This window comes from Brienomyrus brachyistius, unplaced genomic scaffold (assembly GCF_023856365.1).
Source record: "Brienomyrus brachyistius isolate T26 unplaced genomic scaffold, BBRACH_0.4 scaffold34, whole genome shotgun sequence".
NCBI classification, from domain to species: Eukaryota; Metazoa; Chordata; class Actinopteri; order Osteoglossiformes; family Mormyridae; genus Brienomyrus; species Brienomyrus brachyistius.
The window spans coordinates 3,675,580-3,696,474 of NW_026042309.1; the positions used below are offsets into that span (position 1 = coordinate 3,675,580).

A 20,895-nucleotide genomic window follows, 5' to 3' on the forward strand; every position below is an offset into this window, starting at 1 on the left:
TTAACAAATAGACGTAATGTGCTTTCTGCCGGTGCGTGAATGCTGTCTGTCTGCTTGTCACACTCGGGACCAGCGGTTAAACGAGATGTTACACGCACTCTGCAACAATTTGTCAATTTGTCAATTGACGCTTCCTTCTCATAGGCTTATCGCTCACTGCCGCGGCCATTAGCTGATCGACATGTCTAGACATGCAATACGCATAAATCCCCATAAAAACAGTATTGCTGTGTTTTTACCGTTATAAAATAGGACATTTTGTTAAAAAATAAACCGTTAATAATACACAACTACTGCTTTTACCATTCAAATCTGCCCCGACTCTCTTTCCTCTCTAGCTAGAAAAGCTCGACGCGTCCGATGACCCCTTAAAACGTATTTAGAATATCGCATTAATAAATTCATATAATGTATTTTATTACTTTAAAGACTACCGATTCCAATTTGGTGCCATATGCTTTTATCTTGTAGGCCGTAGGATAGCTCCATTTCTACCGGCTATAGGCCATGGTAAGTCTGGGCTATTATGCTTAAATTCTTTAGTAATTATCGTTGGCTATGCGCTTTATAACACATTTTATACTTCTTTTACACACGTTTACTTATTGTATACACACTTTAAAGTTTCGAAAACGACTTGCCTCAGCTGTTTTCAATAAAAGACAGTGGTGTGTGGGTATCGTGGCTGTACGCACAAGCACGACATGGAGAGAGTTATTTTAACAAGGATCGCCAGCGTTATTCCTTGATTCTTGTTGTCGAAATGCTTAAGATGTTTTACTTTAAATAACACATTAGCCGAAAAGAGTTTCATTGCTTAAAACGATGAGGTTAAAGGGGCTTATTTGAAATAAAAGCTCAGCATGTGTTGTCATACATCTTTTCAAGTTCTGGTTACACCTTTTGATTAACCGTACGTAGATAAATTTAGCTAAATGTAGCTAAGCAATCCGGGGGTGTTGTGCTGTCGACCCGAGAAAAAGGTAGTTGCATTGCAAAGGTAGATGCATGAATTCTTGGTCCAGCGACAATTGTTCGCCATTTGACAGTTGCTTGACGCAACGAGTTGGCTCCCAAACATATGGCTGGCATTTTCTGTATGAGACAATTTGACAATTGATCGCCATTTGACAGTTGCTTGACGCAACGAGCTGGCTCAATAAAGGAAATACTGTGTGGATCTACGCGCATGCGCTCGCGTAAACAAGAATTAACAGCGTTATTCTTTGATTATTGCTGTCGAAAATGCACAGAGCGCTTTACTTTATTATTCACATTGGCAGAAAAGTGGTTCATTCCTTAAAAACATTACGGCTATAGGGGTTTTATTTGCTAAAACAGGCGCTCCGCCGGCGTCGCCATTTTGAAAGGGGAGGCGGCGTGGGTGCGCATGCGCCAAGCGCCGGACTAGCGATCGGCCATTCCGCCCCGCGTTGTTCAAACAGAGTAGTCGCATGTGGCAGTGCTCCGGGATCGTTTCGTCTTATTTCTTCTAAAAGTTTGCCGCTTGCATGCTTTCTTCAACCTGGTAAATATAACTAAAGTCTTTCGTGTTGGTTAAATGTAATGAGTGTACTCTTCTTTTAAAACGGCGGGGTGTATGTTTGTTGGTTTCGCTTGTTTACATTTGCTCTTCTGCTGCTTCTTTCGGGCATGTTTGTTTAAATTCACCCCTGCTTTTTCTTTTAAAATAACCCTAAGGGTTTTCTTCTTTAACACACTTGGTGCTTTCTTCTTTTAAAACATTTGGGTGCTTTCTTTTAAAATACGCCGCGGTGCTTACTAACAACACAGGGCCGGACGGACGCCCCCGCTGAACGTGTATGCGCTAGCTTGCCATTATCCTGCTCTATGTTTTATTATTCCTTAAAAACGTAATTAAAAAAGCACATTAATAAAATACATGTAATGTATTTTTATTCTATTAATCTCCCAAACCCCCCTATCGGCAACACGTGGCATAAGCATGTATTGATACCATATATGGCCATAACGGCAGTCTCCCAAAACCATATCGCCCCCTATCGGCAAAACGTGGCATAAGCATGTATTGATACCATATATGGGCATAAACCCTCGACCAATCAGCATCAAGGATAAGCCACTTCCTCTTATGACGTCAGAAGCGGAGAATTAAGCTCCGCCCAAGGTACCACATAATATATATAAGGTTGCCTGGGCACCAGCCCCTTCGATCCTACCGGGGAGTAACTAGACCTTTTACAGTGAGGTGGAGGTGGCAAGGGTGCCTGGGCACATGCCTTTTCTGTCTGACGGGGGCATAACCAGACCTTTTACAGGGGGGTGGGGGTGGCAATGCTGCCTGGACACCTGCCCCTTCTGTCCGAGGGAGGAGCACCCAGACCTTTTACAGTGTGTTGGGGAGGCAAGGCTGCCTGGGCACCTGCCCATTCTGTCTGACGGGGGCATAACCAGACCTTTCACAGTCGGGTGGGGGTGGCAAGGGTGTCTGGGCACCAGCCCCTTCTGTCCGACGGAGGAGCACCCAGAACTTTTACAGTGTGGTGGGGGGGTTGTCAGGCTGCCTGGGCACCTATCCGTTCTCTGTGACGGGGGCATAGCAGGACCTTTTACAGTGTGGGGGGGGGTGTAAGGGATCCTGGGCACCTGCCCGTTATGTGACGGGGGCATAACCAGACCTATTACAGGTGGGTGGGGGTGGCAAGGGTGTCTGGGTACCTTCCTATTCTGTCCAACGGGAGAGCAACCAGACCTTTTACAGTGGAGTGGGGCTGGCAAGGGTGCCTGGGCACCTGCCCCTTCTGTCTTATGGGGGAGTAACCAGATCTTTTACAGTGGGGTGGGGGTGGCAAGGGTACCTGGGCACCTGCCCCTTCTGTCCTACGGGGGCATAACCAGACCTTTTACAGTGTGGTGGGGGGGGGGGGTAAGGGATCCTGGCCACCAGCCCGCTATCTGACGGGGGCATAATCAGACTTTTCACAGTTGGGTGGGGGTGGCAAGGGTGTCTGGGTAGCTGCCCCTTTTGCACGACGAGGGAGAACCAGACCTTTTTCAGTGGGGAGGGGGTGGCAAGGTTGCCTGGGAAACTGCCCGTCTTGTCTGACGGGGCTTTAACCAGACCTTTTACAGGGGGGTGGGGGTGGCAATGCTGCCTGGGCACCTGCCCCTTCTATCCTACGGGGGAGTAACCAGACCTTTTACAGTGGGGTGGGGGTGGCAAGGGTGTCTGGGCACCTTCCTATTCTGTCTGATGGGGGCATAACCAGACCTTTCACAGTGGGGTGGGAGTGGCAAGGGTGCCTGGGCACATGCCTTTTCTGTCTGACGGGGGCATAACCAGACCTTTTACAGGGGGGTGGGGGTGGCAATGCTGCCTGGACACCTGCCCCTTCTGTCCTATGGGGGAGTAACCAGACCTTCTACAGTGGGGTGGTAGTGGCAAGGGTGCCTTGGGACCTGTCCGTTCTGTCTGACGGGGGCATAACCAGACCTTTTACAGTATGGTGGGGGATGGAAAGCTTGTCTGGGCACCTGCCTTTTCCGTCTGAGGGGGGAGTAACCAGATCTTTTACAGTAGGGTGGGGGGGGTTAAGAGACCCTGGGCACCTGCCCGTTCTGTCTTACGGGGGAGCAACCAGACCTATTACTGGGGGGTGGAGGTGGTAAGGGTGTTTATTATTTAACAAATCAAATTTCTTTATTTATTTAAATATATTAATAATACTTTTATTTACTTTAATCCACTGAACCAGGACATAATTATATTTTCCAGTTTTTTTCAGTCTGTTATGTCTCTAGTTAAATGATTATTATACACATTGATTGACTGTCATTGTGTCAGTTATGTTCAGCTGCAGTAATACAGTGAATTTAACTTAATCCAGCAGACTGTGGTTTCATTATGTTACTCAGTTATGCTTTGGGTGACGCTGAAGCAGGACATTAATAGGACAGAACAGAAAGCCTTTATTGTCACTGTACAGGGAGGGAATACAGTAAATGGACATAAATATATAAAATGCACATTTACAGGGAAAGCCCCCCCCAATCAGGATTACATTTAATTACATTTTAGTCAGAGAGAAAACGTATAAAAAACAATATTTTTCATGTTTATTCAGCTCACTGAACACAGTCATTTATTTTTTGTCAAACACACAGTACTGTGCAAAAGTCTTAGGCCGTCCAAAGAAATGTTTAAAGCTGTTTATCTGGGTAGCAAGTGTACTTTGGCTTAGAACAAAAAACACAATTTAACATTAGAACATGTGCAAATTAAGAGTAACACAATAAAAACTAGTAATAATTTCTTCTGTCTTCTAAAAACTTACTGATATCTAGTTGGATGAATAGATGAACACTGCTTCAGTTCCCAAACTTCTCCTCAGGGGGACCTCAGCCGTTCCATGATTTTGTTAAATTTCACCAACAGCTCAGTTAAATAATTAAATATATTGGTTAAAAAGTCAGTGAGAGATTGACTAGCTGTATGAGGTGTGTTAGTGGCCAAGTCAAAAATACATGGCTGCACTGGACGGTCGTGCAAATACTAGGATGATTTTAGCAGAGGTTCTGAAATGGCGAAGCTGACACACTTTGACAGGCATCATATCATAGTTTTACACCAACAGGAGGATAATCTAAACATCATTTTCTTTGTCTGCCTAAGACTTTTGCACAGTTCTGTACATTTCAGAGTAAAAAGGATAATAAAGGTTAAAAAGCAGAGATTTTACCTTTTTGCAGGAGAACCAGCAACACGTCACAGTGACACTGAGCAGTTTCTATAAACAAAAAACCCTGGATAGAGGGACTCAGTGAATGAGGAGGTGAATCTGTGCAGGGGGGTCAGTCCATCAGAGGAGACTCTGTAGAAGGACAGAGCACCAGCCCCCCAGTCCAGATACACTCCTACTCTGCGGGAGTCTGAGGGCCGTATGGGTATGAGAGTCTGTTTATTATTGTGACAGACAGAGTAACTGTCAGTATTACAGCACAGACACCATGACTTGTCATTGAATCCAAGCCCACAGTCATAACTCTCTCCTTTCCTCCTGATTCCTTTATAAGTCACTCCTATCCAGACTCGATATCCATCCCACTCAGCCTCCCAGTAACAGCGGCCAGTCAGACTCTCTCTGCACAGAACTTGGTGGATTCTGTCAAATCTCTCTGGATGATCAGGATATGGCTGCACTGCCCCCCATGTCACCTTCCTGTTCCCCCCTGACAGAGACAGGCGTCTGTTTGCTGTGTTGGGGTCCAGCGTCAGCTGGCAGGAGTCTGTAGGCAGGAGGAAGAATTATTATTCCCATCAGGCCGCCTGTACTTTATGTTTCTGTACGATATATAAAACAGCACAGCTTCCCCTAACGAAGCGGGAACTGAAGTTTATGAAACATAAAGAGGGCGCGCGACGGCGGCGGGAAGAGCCGCCAAAATGGGGCGCGAGCAAAACTAACAGCTTAATTAATTTAATTAAAAAATGACAAAGCAGCGACATTCATCAGACATATTCATCACAAGCATATTTACCACAAAACGGCACCAGAGATCAATACTAAAGTCAGTGTCTTTCCTTCAAACCGCTAATTCCGGCGCATCCGGCTCGAAAATGGCCATCAATAACAGAATATTTAAGTAATATTATTACACGTTTAAAGTGATATTTAATAAACATTTGGATCTGGATTCTGATATAAACGATGATTCCGGCACAGATCGTGCATCATAAAAAACAGGAAGGTTTTCATTAATTCAGAAAAATATTGCTCTGAAAAACGGGATTATTATCTCATTAATTCGGAAAAACAGAATTAATTTCCCCCAGATGAATGCAATACGCTTCCATAGAGAACCGCTTACCGCGCGCGTGACTGTAGATGCTGCGCCGCTGCCGCGAGGCGTGAGCCCCGCATCTAGCGCACGCACGCGGCCGCTCTAATCTGTTAACATGGGCGCCGAAATGAAATTTGATATTTTCCGCCGCACATCCAGTGTGTCCTGGGCGCTAATTTCTTTTAGCACCGTGGATCAGCAGAACTTTTTAATATTCACGAGTGAAGCCCTACACGATTGGCTGGCTGATTAATATTTATGAGAGGGGCACTACCTCATTGGCCAGTTAACATCGACTTGTGCTGCCTGTTTCTTCTACCTAAAGCAGGGGTGTCCAAATCCAGTCCTGGGGGGCCGGTGCCCTGTGTAGCTCAGCTCTTTCCCTGTTCCACCATAAATAATTCAGCTCAAGAGCTGTGTGGTTATTAGCACAAGGAGATGAATCAGGTGTGTTAAATGAGGGGAAACCCAAAAATGTGCAGGACTCTGGCCCTCCAGGACTGGATTTGGGCTCCCCTGGTTTAAGGGATTCAGTGACCAATCAGTAATATTCTCTCATGAATTTTAAGGAATGTTCCAGAACCACCCTGTAAAAATGCAAATTCACATTTTGCACTTGAGGAGAGAGTCCGGTCTCACTGCCTACAGGTGCCTCCTTAGGACAATACTAACGAATCTCTCACAGAAAACACATACACTCACGGCATCCGCAAAAAGAACAAATGCAAAGGATTCTTTTTTTGTGAAATTAAATATGTATAACTAATTCAGAATATATTTAACCATCCTACACTCCCACACAAACACGAAGATAATACAAGCAGCTATAAAGCATTTGCAAAAAATATTTTAAAAACCGATTAAATTAATTGATAGTGTTTTGGTGATAATTTTGATTTTTTGTTTCCCGTTTGGATGTTTGTCTAAAATGACATGAAACTCACCTAAACACAAACATGGAAATCCATCTACACACAGTGCAAAAAGCCACTCATCACAACAATTGTGTGAATACAACCATAACATACAGTAGTATTCATGGGATTATTAATAAAAACATGCAAAGACACTTACATTTCTGTAAGCCTGCTCTGGTCCTGCACTCTCCACCGTAATCCACACTACAGGAGAAGCAGAATTATATAGTACTGCTGTATCCATTTATTTATTGGTGCCTCTTCTTCACATACATGCATAAGTATCTGTAGCGTGTCAGACACACACTCTGTACTCACTGCAGCTTCTCCAGTTTACAGCTGGGATCCTCCAGTACAGCAGAAAGCAGCTTCACTCCTGAGTCTCCTGGGTGATTGTAGCTCAGGTCCAGCTCTCTCAGGTGTGAGGGGTTTGACCTCAGAGCTGAAGCCAGGGAAGAACAGCCTTCTTCTGTGACTCTACAGCCTGACAGTCTGCAGAAACATGGGAAAAAAATCCACAATAAATAAGATCACCTGACCATTACAAGCATTACTTTTAAGCAAAAGTGACTCCTCTAATAAATATTTCAATAATCACACAAAATTAACATCTTTTGAACATTTTATAAGAACCTATACTTCTCAGAACCAGATCCAGTCGATATAGAATCATTTAAAAATAATCTAGACTTACCCATATTAACCAATGAAACAGCAGATGCCCTTGATGCCAGAGGTGGAGATTTCAGGTCCAGAGAGTACAAATCCAGACCAAGATTTTGTTTCAACCAACCAGATGAATATAAAGAGTCACAGTCACAGAGACTCAACTGGTTTGTTGAAACAAAATCTTGGTCTGGATTTGTACTCCCTGGACCTGAAATCTCCACCTCTGCTTGATGCACCATTAACATCAGAAGAACTCCATAAGGTCCTCAACCAAATGCCTAACAACCAATCGCCAGACCGGATGGTTACCCTGCAGAAATCTATAGGCCATTACAGTGTTATTGAAACCTGATAAAGACCAAACACAGCCCTCCAGTTACCGGCCATTACAGTGTTATTGAAAACTGATAAAGACCCAACACAACCCTCCAGTTACCCGGCACTCTCATTAATGAATAACTTGAAAATCATTACAAAAGCTCTCGCCACTCAGTTACAGACAGTCATTCCTACTATAATCCATCCTGATCAGACAGATTTCATCAAGACAAGACATGCCTCGGACAACATCTATAGATTATTTAATTTAGTCTAGACTGCTCAGCATACCCATACTAAAACCATGATTACATCATTAGATGCAGAAACTGCATCTGACAGTCAGGTGGACATTCCTCTTTAATACATTGCATAGATTTGGCTTCGGAGAATCGTTCACCCACTGGGATAAAATACTGTACAGCTCAGCCAAAGCTACAGTGTCACAGATGGGATGACATCACCTGCATTCACACTCCGACGGGGAAGACGGCCTGCATGCCCACTCTCTCCTTCACTGTTTGCCATCTTCATAGAAACAATTGTGGCAGCAATACGACAGAACAGTGAAATAAATGGAATTCATACTAATAAGTCAACCCAAAATTATTCTCTATGCAGATGATATCTTGCTGTTTTTATGAAACCCTCAAAATATGACATTTTAATTTTATTAATACCTTTTCAAATCTATCAAACTACACAATAAACTGGAAAAAAACCCATAATATTCTCACTGTCTGAAGATGCCTGGGATTCAGCCGATCAGGATGGTCCATTTCACACTGGAAATATCCGGTACTTGGGTATCTACATCTCCCACAGGCTGTCTGACTTGGTTACCCTCAACTACACCCCCTTATTCAAAACAATAGATGAGTCTCCCACTTAAATCAATAAAAATAAAATTACTCGTCCAGAATAAATTCAGAAAAATTCTTTCAAACTCATTAATGTCACATTTTTGCTGGAAAAACAAAAACTCAAAATCAAACATTCCACATTACAGAAATGTAAATCTCAAGTTGGATTGCAAGCTCATTTTTCTTAATTATTACTTAGCAAATCAACTGCAAGACTTAACTAAATGGTCACACTACAGCAGTAACAGCAGCTCATGGTTACAGCAGGAGCAGCTGTACTGTAAAAATCTCAGACATGCAGACTTACTCAAAATTTCATTAAAGAAACAAAATTGCTTTAACAACACAGTGCTGCCATTTCCACAGCACTGACAGCCCAGTGGAAAGCCATTAACATCACTAACTGTACTCTCAGAGCCTGTAAATACACGCCAATCTGGAATGATCTGGACTTCCTACTTCACAATATCACTATTCACTATCACTCACGGGGACAGAAAGGGATTACACATCTCCACCTCCTTTTCAGTAACAGTCATTTCATGACATTCGAAGACTTAATCCATAAATACGAGTTGAGAATAAGCAATTTTTCTAATATTTACTAACTGAATCCAGCATCAAAACCAAAATGAACCTCACACATAATACACTGAATCCTCCTCAGATGAGACAACATTCTGCAACTTAAAAATAAAAAGAAACCTCTAGAATATATAATCCTCCATCTGCAACAGACACATTGATATTTGTACCAAAAATTAATTGGAATAAGGACCTTATCTTTTCCCCCAGCTCTGATTTCTGGATGGACGTCTGCAACAACATATTCACAGTGACAAATACTGGCCTTCAGTTCAGTACAAAGTAATTCACATAAAACATGTGACTCAATATAAAAAGTAGTCAGTACTGATACCTGCTCACAGTGTACAAGGGGTGTCACAGATAATTATCTGCATACTCTGTGGGCCTGTATACCTGCTCACAGTGTACAAGGGGTGTCACAGATAATTATCTGCATGCTCTGTGGGCCTGTATATCTGTTCACAGTGTACAATGGGTGTCACAGGTAATTATCTGCATGCTCTGTTGGCCTGTATACCTGCTCACAGTGCACCATGGGTGTCACAGATAATTATCTGCATGCTCTGTGGGCCTGTATACCTGCTCACAGTGCACCTTGGGTGTCACAGATAATTATCTGCATGCTCTGTGGGCCTGTATACCTGCTCACAGTGCACCTTGGGTGTCACAGATAATTATCTGCATGCTCTGTGGGCCTGTATACCTGCTCACAGTGCACCTTGGGTGTCACAGATATTTATCTGCATGCTCTGTGGGCCTGTATACCAGCTCACAGTGCACCATGGGTGTCACAGATAATTATCTGCATGCTCTGTGGGCCTGTATACCTGCTCACAGTGTACAATGGGTGTCACAGGTAATTATCTGCATGCTCTGTTGGCCTGTATACCTGCTCACAGTGCACCTTGGGTGTCACAGATAATTATCTGCATGCTCTGTGGGCCTGTATACCTGCTCACAGTGTACAATGGGTGTCACAGATAATTATCTGCATACTCTGTGGGCCTGTATACCAGCTCACAGTGCACCATGGGTGTCACAGATAATTATCTGCATGCTCTGTGGGCCTGTATACCTGCTCACAGTGCACCATGGGTGTCACAGGTAATTACTGTATGTTCTCTATAGGTGAAAGATCTGGACTGCAGACAGGCCAATTCAGGACCCGGACTCTTCTCCGACGAAGCCATGTGCTTGTAATAGCTGCAGTATGTGATTTTGCATTGTCCTGCTGAAATACACAAGGCCTTCCCTGAAACAGACGTCCTCTGGAGGGGAGCATGTGTTGCTCTAAAACCTTTATATACCTTCCACATTCATAGTTCCTTCCAAAACATGCAAGCTGCCCATACCGTATGCACTTATGCACCCCCATACCATCAGAGATGCTGGCTTTTGAACTGAACGCTGATAACACGCTGGAAGGTCTCCCTCCTCTTTAGCCCGGAGGACACGGCGCCCTTCATTACCAACAAGAATGTCACATTTGGACTCGTCTGACCATAGAACACTTTCCCACTCTGAAACAGTCCATTTCACATGAGTCTTGGCCCACAGGACACGACGGCGCTTCTGGACCATGTTCAGTTATGGCTTCCTTTTTGCATGATAGAGCTTTAGCTGGCATCTGCAGATGGCACGGCGGATTGTGTTTACCGACTGTGCTTTCTGGAAGTATTCCTGGCCCATTTAGTAATGTCACTGACACAATCATGCCGATGAGTGATGCAGAGTCGTCTGAGGGCCCGAAGACCACGGGCATCCAATACAGGTCTTTGGCCTTTGAACATTTGTAATATTATCTATGTTCTGTTGTGAATAAAATATAGGCTCATGTGACTTGAAAGTGTTTTATTTGTTATTTCATTCAAATATAAAGTACTTTTCTAGAATTCTGGTTGTTTGTATGTTTGCTGGGGGTGGCAAGGTGGTGCAGTGGTTAGCACTGTTGCCTCACACCTCTGGGACCCGGGTTCAAATCTCCACCTGGGTCACAAGTGTGTGGAGTTTGCATGTTCTCCCCATGTCGTCGTGGGGTTTCCTCCGCGTACTCCGGTTTCCCCCCACAGTCCAAAAACATGCTGAGGCTAATTGGAGTTGCTAAATTGCCCGACTGGTATGTGAATGTGCCCTGCGATGGGTTGGCCCCCCTCCTGGGTTGTTCCCTACCTTTTGCCTATTGCTTCCGGGATAGGACCCCCTGCGACCCAGTAGGATAAGCGGTTTAGAAAATGGATGGATGGATGGATTATTATTACTGTTTAATTCATGTATTGTATGTTTCAATCATTACAGATATGTATGAAAGTGTGTCTGTGTATGTATGGACATTCATATCTATGTATTAATATACACTGCTCAAAAAAATTGAAGGAACACTTTTTAATCAGAGTATAGCATCAAGTCTATTAAACTTCTGGGATATTGATCAGGTCAGTTAAGTAGCGGAGGGGGTTGTTAATCAGTTTCAGCCGCTTTAGTGTTAATGAAATTATCAACAGGTGAACTAGAGGGGCAACAATGAGACGACCCCCAAACCAGGAATGGTTTAACAGGTGGAGGCCACTGGCATTTTTCCCTCCTCATCTTTTCTGACAGTTTTTTCACTAGTTTTGCATTTAGCGACGGTCAGTGTCACTACTGATAGCATGAGGCGATACCTGGACCCTACAGAGGTTGCACAGGTAGTCCAACTCCTCCAGGATGGCGCATCAATACGTGCCATTGCCAGAAGGTTTGCTGTGTCTCCCAGCATAGTCTCAAGGGCATGGAGGAGATTCCAGGAGACATGCAGATACTCAAGGAGAGCTGAACAGGGCCGTAGAAGGTCCTTAACCCATCAGCAGGACCGGTATCTGCTCCTTTGTGCAAGGAGGAAGAGGATGAACACTGCTGGAGCCCTACAAAATGACCTCCAGCAGGCCACTGGTGTGAATGTTTCTGATTGTTTGGTCAATGACAGACTTCATGAGGGTGGCTTGAGGGCCCAACGTCCTCTAGTGGAGCCTGTGCTCACTGCCCAGCACCATGGAGCTCGATTGGCATTTGCCATAGAATACCAGAATTTGCAGGTCTGCCACTGGCACTCTGTGCTTTTCACAGATGAGAGCAGGTTCACCCTGAGCACATGTGACAGACATGAAAGGGTCTGGAGAAGCCATGGAGAACGTTATGCTGCCTGCAGCATTGTTCAGCATGACCGGTTTGGTGGTGGGTCAGTGATGGTCTGGGGAGGCATATCCATGGAGGGACGCACAGTCCTCTACAGGCTAGACAACGGCACCTTGACTGCCATTAGGTATCAGGATGAAATTCTTGAACCCACTGTCAGAACCTATGCTGGTGCAGTGGGTCCTGGGTTCCTTCTGGTGCACGACAATGCCCGACTTCATGTGGCAAGAGCATGTAGGCAGTTCCTGGAGGATGAAGAAATTGATACCATTGACTGCCCCCCACGCTCGCCTGACCTAAATCCAATAGAACACCTCTGGGACATTATGTTTCGTCCATTCGATGCCACCAGGTTGCACTTCAGACTGTCCAGAAGGTCAGTGATACCCTGGTCCAGATCTGAGAGGAGATCCCCCAGGACACCATCCGTGGTCTCATTCGGACCATGCCCCGACATTGTCAGGCATGCATATAACCATGTGGGGGCCATACAAACTACTGAGTATGATACTGTTACTGTAATGAAATTTCAGCAAAATGGACTAGCCTGCCACATTATTTTTCACTTTGATTTTCGGGGTGTCTCTGAATTCAGCCCTCTATAGGTTTTCATGGAAATTTCATTTCCATTAAACGATGTGGCATCCTTTCATTCCTAACACATTACCCAGTCTACTTCATCCATCCATCCATCCATCCATTTAGCAAACCTCTTATCCTATTGGGTCGCGGGGGGTCCGGAGCCTATCCCAGAAGCAATGGGCACGAGGCAGGGAACAACCCAGGATGGGGGGCCAGCCCATCGCAGGGCACACTCACACACCATTCACTCACACATACACACCTATGGGCAATTTACCAACTCCAATTAGCCTCAGCATGTTTTTGGACTGTGGGGGGAAACCGGAGTACCCGGAGGAAACCCCACGACGACATGGGGAGAAAATGCAAACTCCACACACATGTGACCCAGGCGGAGACTCGAACCCGGGTCCCAGAGGTGTGAGGCAACAGTGCTAACCACTGCACCACCATGCCACCCCTCAGTCTACTTCAGTATATATATATATATTCCCCATTGATATGTTATGTGTTTTCAGTGTTCCTTTAATTTTTTTGAGCAGTGTATATGTGTGATCATTTTTTATTCACTCATTTTTTTTTGACAATTACGGCTCCTATCATCCACAACCATCATATATAAATACAATCCTGTCTTTGTTTTTTTTCCTTCTTTGCATTTATCTCCTTTTCTTTTCCTCTCCCCTCTACAACTCCTCACATTAAATATTGACTTCACTCGCCCCCCAGTCCTGCCACTTCCACTAGCCCCTATTTTGGGGGAGTGGTTCTTTTCCCCTGTGCCTCTGGGTGGGGCAGGTCACCTAATGCACTGGGGGTGGGGTGTCGCAGACACTCTCACAGACGCGTACCCTGCCGCAGACACTCTCACAGACGCGTGCCCTGCCACAGATACTCTCACAGACGCGTGCCCTGCCGCAGATACTCTCACACACACGTACCCTGTCGCAGATACTCTCACACACGCGTACCCTGCCGCAGACACTCTCACAGACGCGTACCCTGTCGCAGATACTCTCACACACGCGTACCCTGCCGCAGACACTCTCACAGACGCGTACCCTGTCGCAGATACTCTCACAGACGCGTACCCTGTCGCAGATACTCTCACACACGCGTACCCTGCCGCAGACACTCTCACAGATGCGCACCCTGTCGCAGATACTCTCACACACGCGTACCCTGCCGCAGACACTCTCACAGACGCGTACCCTGTCGCAGATACTCTCACAGACGCGTACCCTGCCGCAGATACTCTCACAGACGCGTACCCTGTCGCAGATACTCTCACACACGCCTACCCTGCCGCAGACACTCTCACAGACGCGTGCCCTGCCGCAGATACTCTCACAGACGCGTACCCTGTCACAGACACTCTCACACACGCGTACCCTGCCACAGACACTCTCACAGACGCGTACCCTGTCGCAGATACTCTCACAGACGCATACCCTGCTAAGGACACTCTCACACACATGTACCCTGCCGCAGACACTCTCACACACTGCCGCAGACACTCTCACACACACATACCCTGCCGCAGACACTCTCACACACGCGTACCCTGCCACAGACACTCTCACACACGCGTACCCTCTCACAGACACTCTCACACGCGTATCCTGCCGCAGACACTCTCACACACGCGTACCCTGTCGCAGACACTCTCACACACACGTATCCTGCCGCAGACACTCTCACACACGCGTACCCTGCCGCAGACACTCTGACACACTCGTACCCTGTCGCAGACACTCTCACACACATGTACCCTACCACAGACACTCTCACACACGCGTACCCTGCCGCAGACACTCTCACACACGCGTACCCTGCCGCAGACACTCTCACACATGCGTACCCTGCCGCAGACACTCTCACACACGCGTACCCTGCCGCAGACACTCTCACACACATGTACCCTGCCACAGACACTCTCACACACGCGTACCCTGCCACAGACACTCTCACACACGCGTACCCTCTCACAGACACTCTCACACACACGTATCCTGCCGCAGAGACTCTCACACACACGTACCCTGCCGCAGACACTCTCACACACGCGTACCCTGCCACAGACACTCTCACACACGCGTATTCTGCCGCAGACACTCTCACACATGCGTACCCTGCCGCAGACACTCTCACACACATGTACCCTGCCACAGACACTCTCACACACGCGTATCCAGCCGCAGACACTCTCACACACTCGTACCCTGTCGCAGACACTCTCACACACATGTACCCTGCCACAGACACTCTCACACACGCGTACCCTGCCGCAGACACTCTCACACACGCGTACCCTGCCACAGACACTCTCACACACATGTACCCTGCCACAGACACTCTCACACACACGTACCCTGCCACAGACACTCTCACACACGCGTACCCTCTCACAGACACTCTCACACACACGTATCCTGCCGCAGACACTCTCACACACACGTACCCTGCCGCAGACACTCTCACATACGCGTACCCTGCCACAGACACTCTCACACACGCGTATTCTGCCGCAGACACTCTCACACATGCGTACCCTGTCGCAGACACTCTCACACACATGTACCCTGCCACAGACACTCTCATACACACATACCCAGCCGCAGACACTCTCACACACGCGTATCCTGCCGCAGACACTCTCACACACGCGTACCCTGCCACAGACACTCTCACACATGCGTACCCTGCCGCAGACACTCTCACACACGCGTACCCTGCCACAGACACTCTCACACACGCGTATCCAGCCGCAGACACTCTCACACACATATATCCTGCCGCAGACACTCTCACACACGCGTACCCTGCCGAAGACACTCTCACACACGCGTACCCTGCCGAAGACACTCTCACACATGCGTACCCTGTCACAGACACTCTCACACACGTGTACCCTGTCACAGACACTCTCACACACGCGTACCCTGCCACAGACACTCTCACACACGCGTACCCTGCCGAAGACACTCTCACACACGCGTAACCTGTCACAGACACTGTCACACACGCATGCCCTGCCACAGACACTCTCACACACATTCCATTATATGCGAGTCCGCTATATCCGATGCTTTTTCTGCATGTAATTAAAGGTGCACCAACGGCAGTCCTCGTCTGTTATAGACGATATTCCGTTATAAGCGAGTCCATTATAACAGGATTATACTGCACCTTTGACTCCACCTAGCAGACATACTTATGAGGGGATTGAGGTATGGGCGTTTTGAAAGGTATGACAGAAAGAAGCTTTTTCTGTCAGTTACTTAAAATGTTAGTGCCAGGAGTTTTCAAAACATTATACAACTTTGACTGGAATCAAATTCAACTATCTGATGAAACAAAAATGCTTTTTGGCAATAAACATTCAAGGTGGGTTTAGCGTAAAAAGAAGGATGGTTATAATGAAATGAACCTTATCTCAACTGTAAGATATGGTGGAGGTTCTGTGATGTTGTGAGGCTGTTTTTCCTCCAAAAACCCTGGAAACCTCGTTAGGGTACATGGCACTATGGGGTCCATGAAATACCAGGATATTTTATATCAAAATTTGGCTGCTGCTGCCAGGAAACAAAAACTGGGCCTTCATTGGATCTTCCAGCAGGACGGTGATCCTAAGCACATGTCCAAATCAACATAAAAATGGTCAGCTGACCGCAGAATCAAGCTTCTGCCATGGCCATCTCAGTCCCCTGACCTGAACCCCACTGAAAACCTGTGGGCTGAGCTGAAGAGGAGAGTGCACAAGAGAGGGCCGAGGACCCTGGGTGACCTGGGGAGATTCTGTAAAGAGGAATGGTCTCAGATGCCCTGCTCTGTATTCTCCAACCTTATAAAATGTTATAGGAGACTCAGTGCTGTTATACTGGCAAAGGGAGGCTGTACAGAGTATTAATAGCAGGGCTGCCAATAATCGTGGCTCATGTGTGTTTGTTGAAAATAATTATTTCTTGATGAAGGATTTGTTTTTCTTTGAATAAATTAATTTCAATGAAAGGTTGGATTTTTCTCATTTTTTTCAGTGTGAGATGAAGCTGCTTCGCCAAAAGGTGGATTTTTTTCTAACCCTTTTTACAAATCTTTACAAGGGGGGCAATAATTGTGGAGGGACTGTATATTGTTTATATACGACACTGTATTTGTACTAAATGGTGGTAAGTTAATCATGTCCTCTACTGTGAACAGCCGTGTAAAATAATCATTATTACTGATTTACTATATAAATTTAAATTTTCAATTATAAGGCCCTTACTATCCTGCAGATAAGTGATTTCAGCTTTTAGAGCTCTTTTGGAGTAAAAATATTGGAAGAAACTTTTAATGTCATCCTTAACCTCCAATGCAATCTTCCTTTCGACATTCCACTTACTGTAGCAAGTCAAATGTTATTTTTTAAGTCAACCTGTAGACTTTGATACTCCTGCTTTATTTTGAAATCACTAGCTATGTTCCGCCTTATTATCTCCAGCGTACAGTGTGAAATACCCAGTAATACTCACCTCATTACCCACAGTTTACAGTGTGTAATACCCAGTAAGACTGACCTCAGTAACTCCAGTTTACAGTGTGGAATACCCAGTCAGACTGACATCAGTATCTCCAATTTACAGTGTGGAATACCCAGTCAGACTGACCTCAGTATCTCCAGTTTACAGTGTGGAATACCCAGTCAGACTGACCTCAGTATCTCCAGTTTACAGTGTAAGTCCCCCAGTCCAGCAGAGAGCAGCTTCACTCCTGAGTCCTGCAGGTCATTGTCACTCAGGTCCAGCTCTCTCAGGGGTGAGGAGTTTGATCTGAGAGCTGAAGCCAGTGCCTCACAGCATTTCTCTGTGATTTCACACCGGCCAACCCTTAAAAAAATTAAACACTTTTAAATCCACTTTTTACACTGCAGCACTGTATTCAAATGAGGAGAATAGGGACCATGACATAATGGATTTTCAGAAAACAATTAAATTATTAAAAATCATTTTAACAATCATTCCGATTCTGTTTGGTGTCCATTATTTTTTTGTCCATAACACGTTAAAGTCAACATGTTTATCTGTAACAGTGCTGTTAACTTTGCTAACCGACACAAATGTTTTGCATGGATTATATGGTTGAATGGATATTTCCTGCTTCACTGCTTAATTATTTCAAGCATCGATCGAGGGCTGATAAGATTGTGGGATATAAGGAAGTAGGAGAAGAAAACAGAAGCTGTTTGTGTTTGTTTATTATGTAACTGCTGAAAGGCATTGTGGGTTTTCTTGCTGTCCAGTTACTTTTGTGCAAAATGCATATTCTGTACTCACTGCAGCTTCTCCAGTTTACAGCTGAGATCCTACAGTACAGCAGAGAGCAGCCACCACACAATACTGACCTCAGTATCCCCAGTTTACAGTGTAGAATACCCAGCAGTACTGGCCTCAGTATCTCCAGTTTAGAGTGTAGAATACCCAGTAATACTGACCTCAATATCTCCAGTTTGCAGTGTAAATCCCCCAGTGCAGCAGAGAGCAGCTTCACTCCTGAATCCTTCAGTTTATTGTCACTCAGGTCCAGCTCTCTCAGGGGGGAAGAGTTTGATCTGAGAGCTGAAGACAGCACTTCACAGTTTTTATCTATGAGATAACAGCTGTTCAGCCTGAAACAGAAAACACTTTAAGACACAGACATATACACATCCTACACATTAGTAAAATACAAAGCATTACAATAAGCATTTGTTTTCAGTATAATTAGCAGCACAGCTTACACTTCAAAATGAATTATAGTCTGCAGAGTGTTCTGTGCGTCCTGACAATCTGCTGCAGTCATATGATCACTAATTGTGAGTCAGTGCATCGTAGCTCAAAACTAGAGGTAAAAACATTAAGTAGAAGCTACAGCCAAAAATCACAGAATATACAGGAATATATAGGAACACATCAACAGCAAGATGGACGTGAACCTCCCATAACAGTCAGACCAGTGCTTCCAGTGCAGTCCTTAGCCATCTTTCTGCCAGGTGTCCCTACACTCGACACGTATCACTGAAAGGAGGAGATGTGAACATTCCCATCAGCTAATGCAGCAGCAACTGGCACTTGGATTCCTGATCCCATGAGTAAAATCCTTTTTCTCCCTGTATTGTTATACCTGGGAACATGTCAAATCACCAATTACATCTGGGTGATATGACGATATTATCGGTAATAAGCGTAATCAGACAAGTATCCCGGTGTTGATATCTGACAGTGACTAACCGGCGATTATCGTCTTTGCTGGGGAAACGCGCTTAGGCTACATACAAAGCAAGATAACAGAAGGATTCATGATTTGCTTTCAGTTCAGCTTTCTAGCCAAAGATTCTGAAGCAGTTAAAAAGAAACATTGCACAGAATTTCACAAGCATTGTCCCTTGCAGTAACCATGCAGTCGCCATTCTTGTAAGTTCAGTATTGTCACATCACCAGCTTCTATCTCTGAGTCAGCAGTCAGAATGTCAGCCATTCAAGTGCAGCTTTCTGATGGGAATTTTGAGCTTCCCAACTCAGTTTTTCATGTCTGAGTCTCAGGCACAGCTTTAAGTGTGTCCCTGACCCGCCGTCTCGGTGGAGGACTGTCTGCTCGCGGCCGGTGAAGTAGTTGGAGCCGCTAATGTTGTTTCAGCTTCCCGAATGAACAAAGCTATTGTGATCTTTTTAAAAGACGTTTCCATGGTTGATGACCTCATAGAAATTGGTCTCAACATTAAAGATGAATTCGTACAGATGCTGCCTTTATCAAGCCTGTTAAAAAAAGTTGTTTTATCTAATGTTTCCTCATTTATTAGAAATTAACTACTGTCCAACATTCTGGGCGCTACGGGAAGTTGGTGAGCCCAACTAGGATGATTCCTGTCTTTTAGGCGGCAAACATTTATGATTCTTAACCTGCCGCAGGAGGTCCTGGACGTGCCTGTTAAGATCACAGTGGAGGGGAAAGTTTATATGATTTTAACAGCTCCGAGAGTGTGAAGTGTTTTGCCTGCGGTGCTTTTGGGCATGTGCGGCAGGCCTGCCCACGAGGGGAGCTCTCCCCGGGGGAGTGCGAGGAGGGGCGCGAGGCCCCGGCGCTGGTGCGGGACACCAAGCACCACGGGGGCGCCGATACTGTAGTAACGGACTTGGACTCAGACCGTGGGGACCGGGAGGACGAGCCCCCCCACCCGGAGTCACTGATTCCCCCCCGCTCCCGCTGAGACGGCAGGCTGACAGAGGAGCCCGGCCCGTATGCAGCAGGGCCCGCTGACGGCGGCGCGGTGAGTGACTCCGCTCCCGCTGAGACGGTGGGCTGACAGAGGAGCCCGGCCCGGACGCAGCAGGGCCTGCTGGCGGCGGCGCGGTGAGTGACTCCGCTCCCGCTGAGACGGCGGGCTGACAGAGGAGCCCGGCCCGGACGCAGCAGGGCCTGCTGGCAGCAGTGCGGTGAGTGACTCCGCTCCCTCTGAGACAGCGGGCTGACAGAGGAGCCCGGCCCGGACGCAGCAGGGCCTGCTGGCGGCGCGGTGAGTGACTCCGCTCCCGCTGAGACAGCGGGCTGACAGAGGAGCCCGGCCCGGACGCAGCAGGGCCCGCTGGCGGCAGCGCGGTGAGTGACTCCGCTCCCGCTGAGACAGCGGGCTGACAGAGGAGCCCGGCCCGGACGCAGCAGGGCCTGCTGGCGGCAGCGCGGTGAGTGACTCCGCTCCCGCTGAGCCCGGCACTGACCCACCTGTAGACACACCGCAGCGGAACATCCCGAGCCTGAGCTGGACCTGCACTTACAGGATTCTGATAAAGATCATGAGGACGTAGAAAGTTTGGCTGATGACTTGGACTCACAGGCCTCCATGGACTCCAACACCCCTGTAGGTAGGACCAAGGTTTACTCTCTTGAGCAGATCTGTTTCATTCTGGACAGCACTAAAGGCCAGAGAAAACCTAAGACAGAGTGCTATG

The 20,895-nt window shown here is 46.5% G+C and overlaps 2 protein-coding genes across 2 annotated transcripts in view; one reads left to right on the forward strand and one right to left on the reverse strand.

Annotated features, from left to right (window-relative positions):
• The window catches only part of LOC125721584 (NACHT, LRR and PYD domains-containing protein 12-like), a 499,105-nt gene that overhangs the window by 106,088 nt on the left and 372,122 nt on the right, over positions 1–20,895 (forward strand). The window lies entirely within an intron of this gene.
• LOC125721586 (NACHT, LRR and PYD domains-containing protein 4-like) overlaps positions 3,934–20,895 on the reverse strand; it is a 51,913-nt gene continuing 34,951 nt past the window's right edge. The window contains exons 9-13 of the mRNA XM_048997546.1: positions 18,405–18,578; positions 17,626–17,799; positions 7,059–7,232; positions 6,898–6,944; positions 3,934–5,268 (exon numbers count right to left, since the gene is read on the reverse strand). Coding sequence (XP_048853503.1) covers positions 4,748–5,268; positions 6,898–6,944; positions 7,059–7,232; positions 17,626–17,799; positions 18,405–18,578 — 1,090 coding nt within the window. The 3' untranslated portion in view covers positions 3,934–4,747. The remainder of the gene's footprint in view (positions 5,269–6,897; positions 6,945–7,058; positions 7,233–17,625; positions 17,800–18,404; positions 18,579–20,895) is intronic.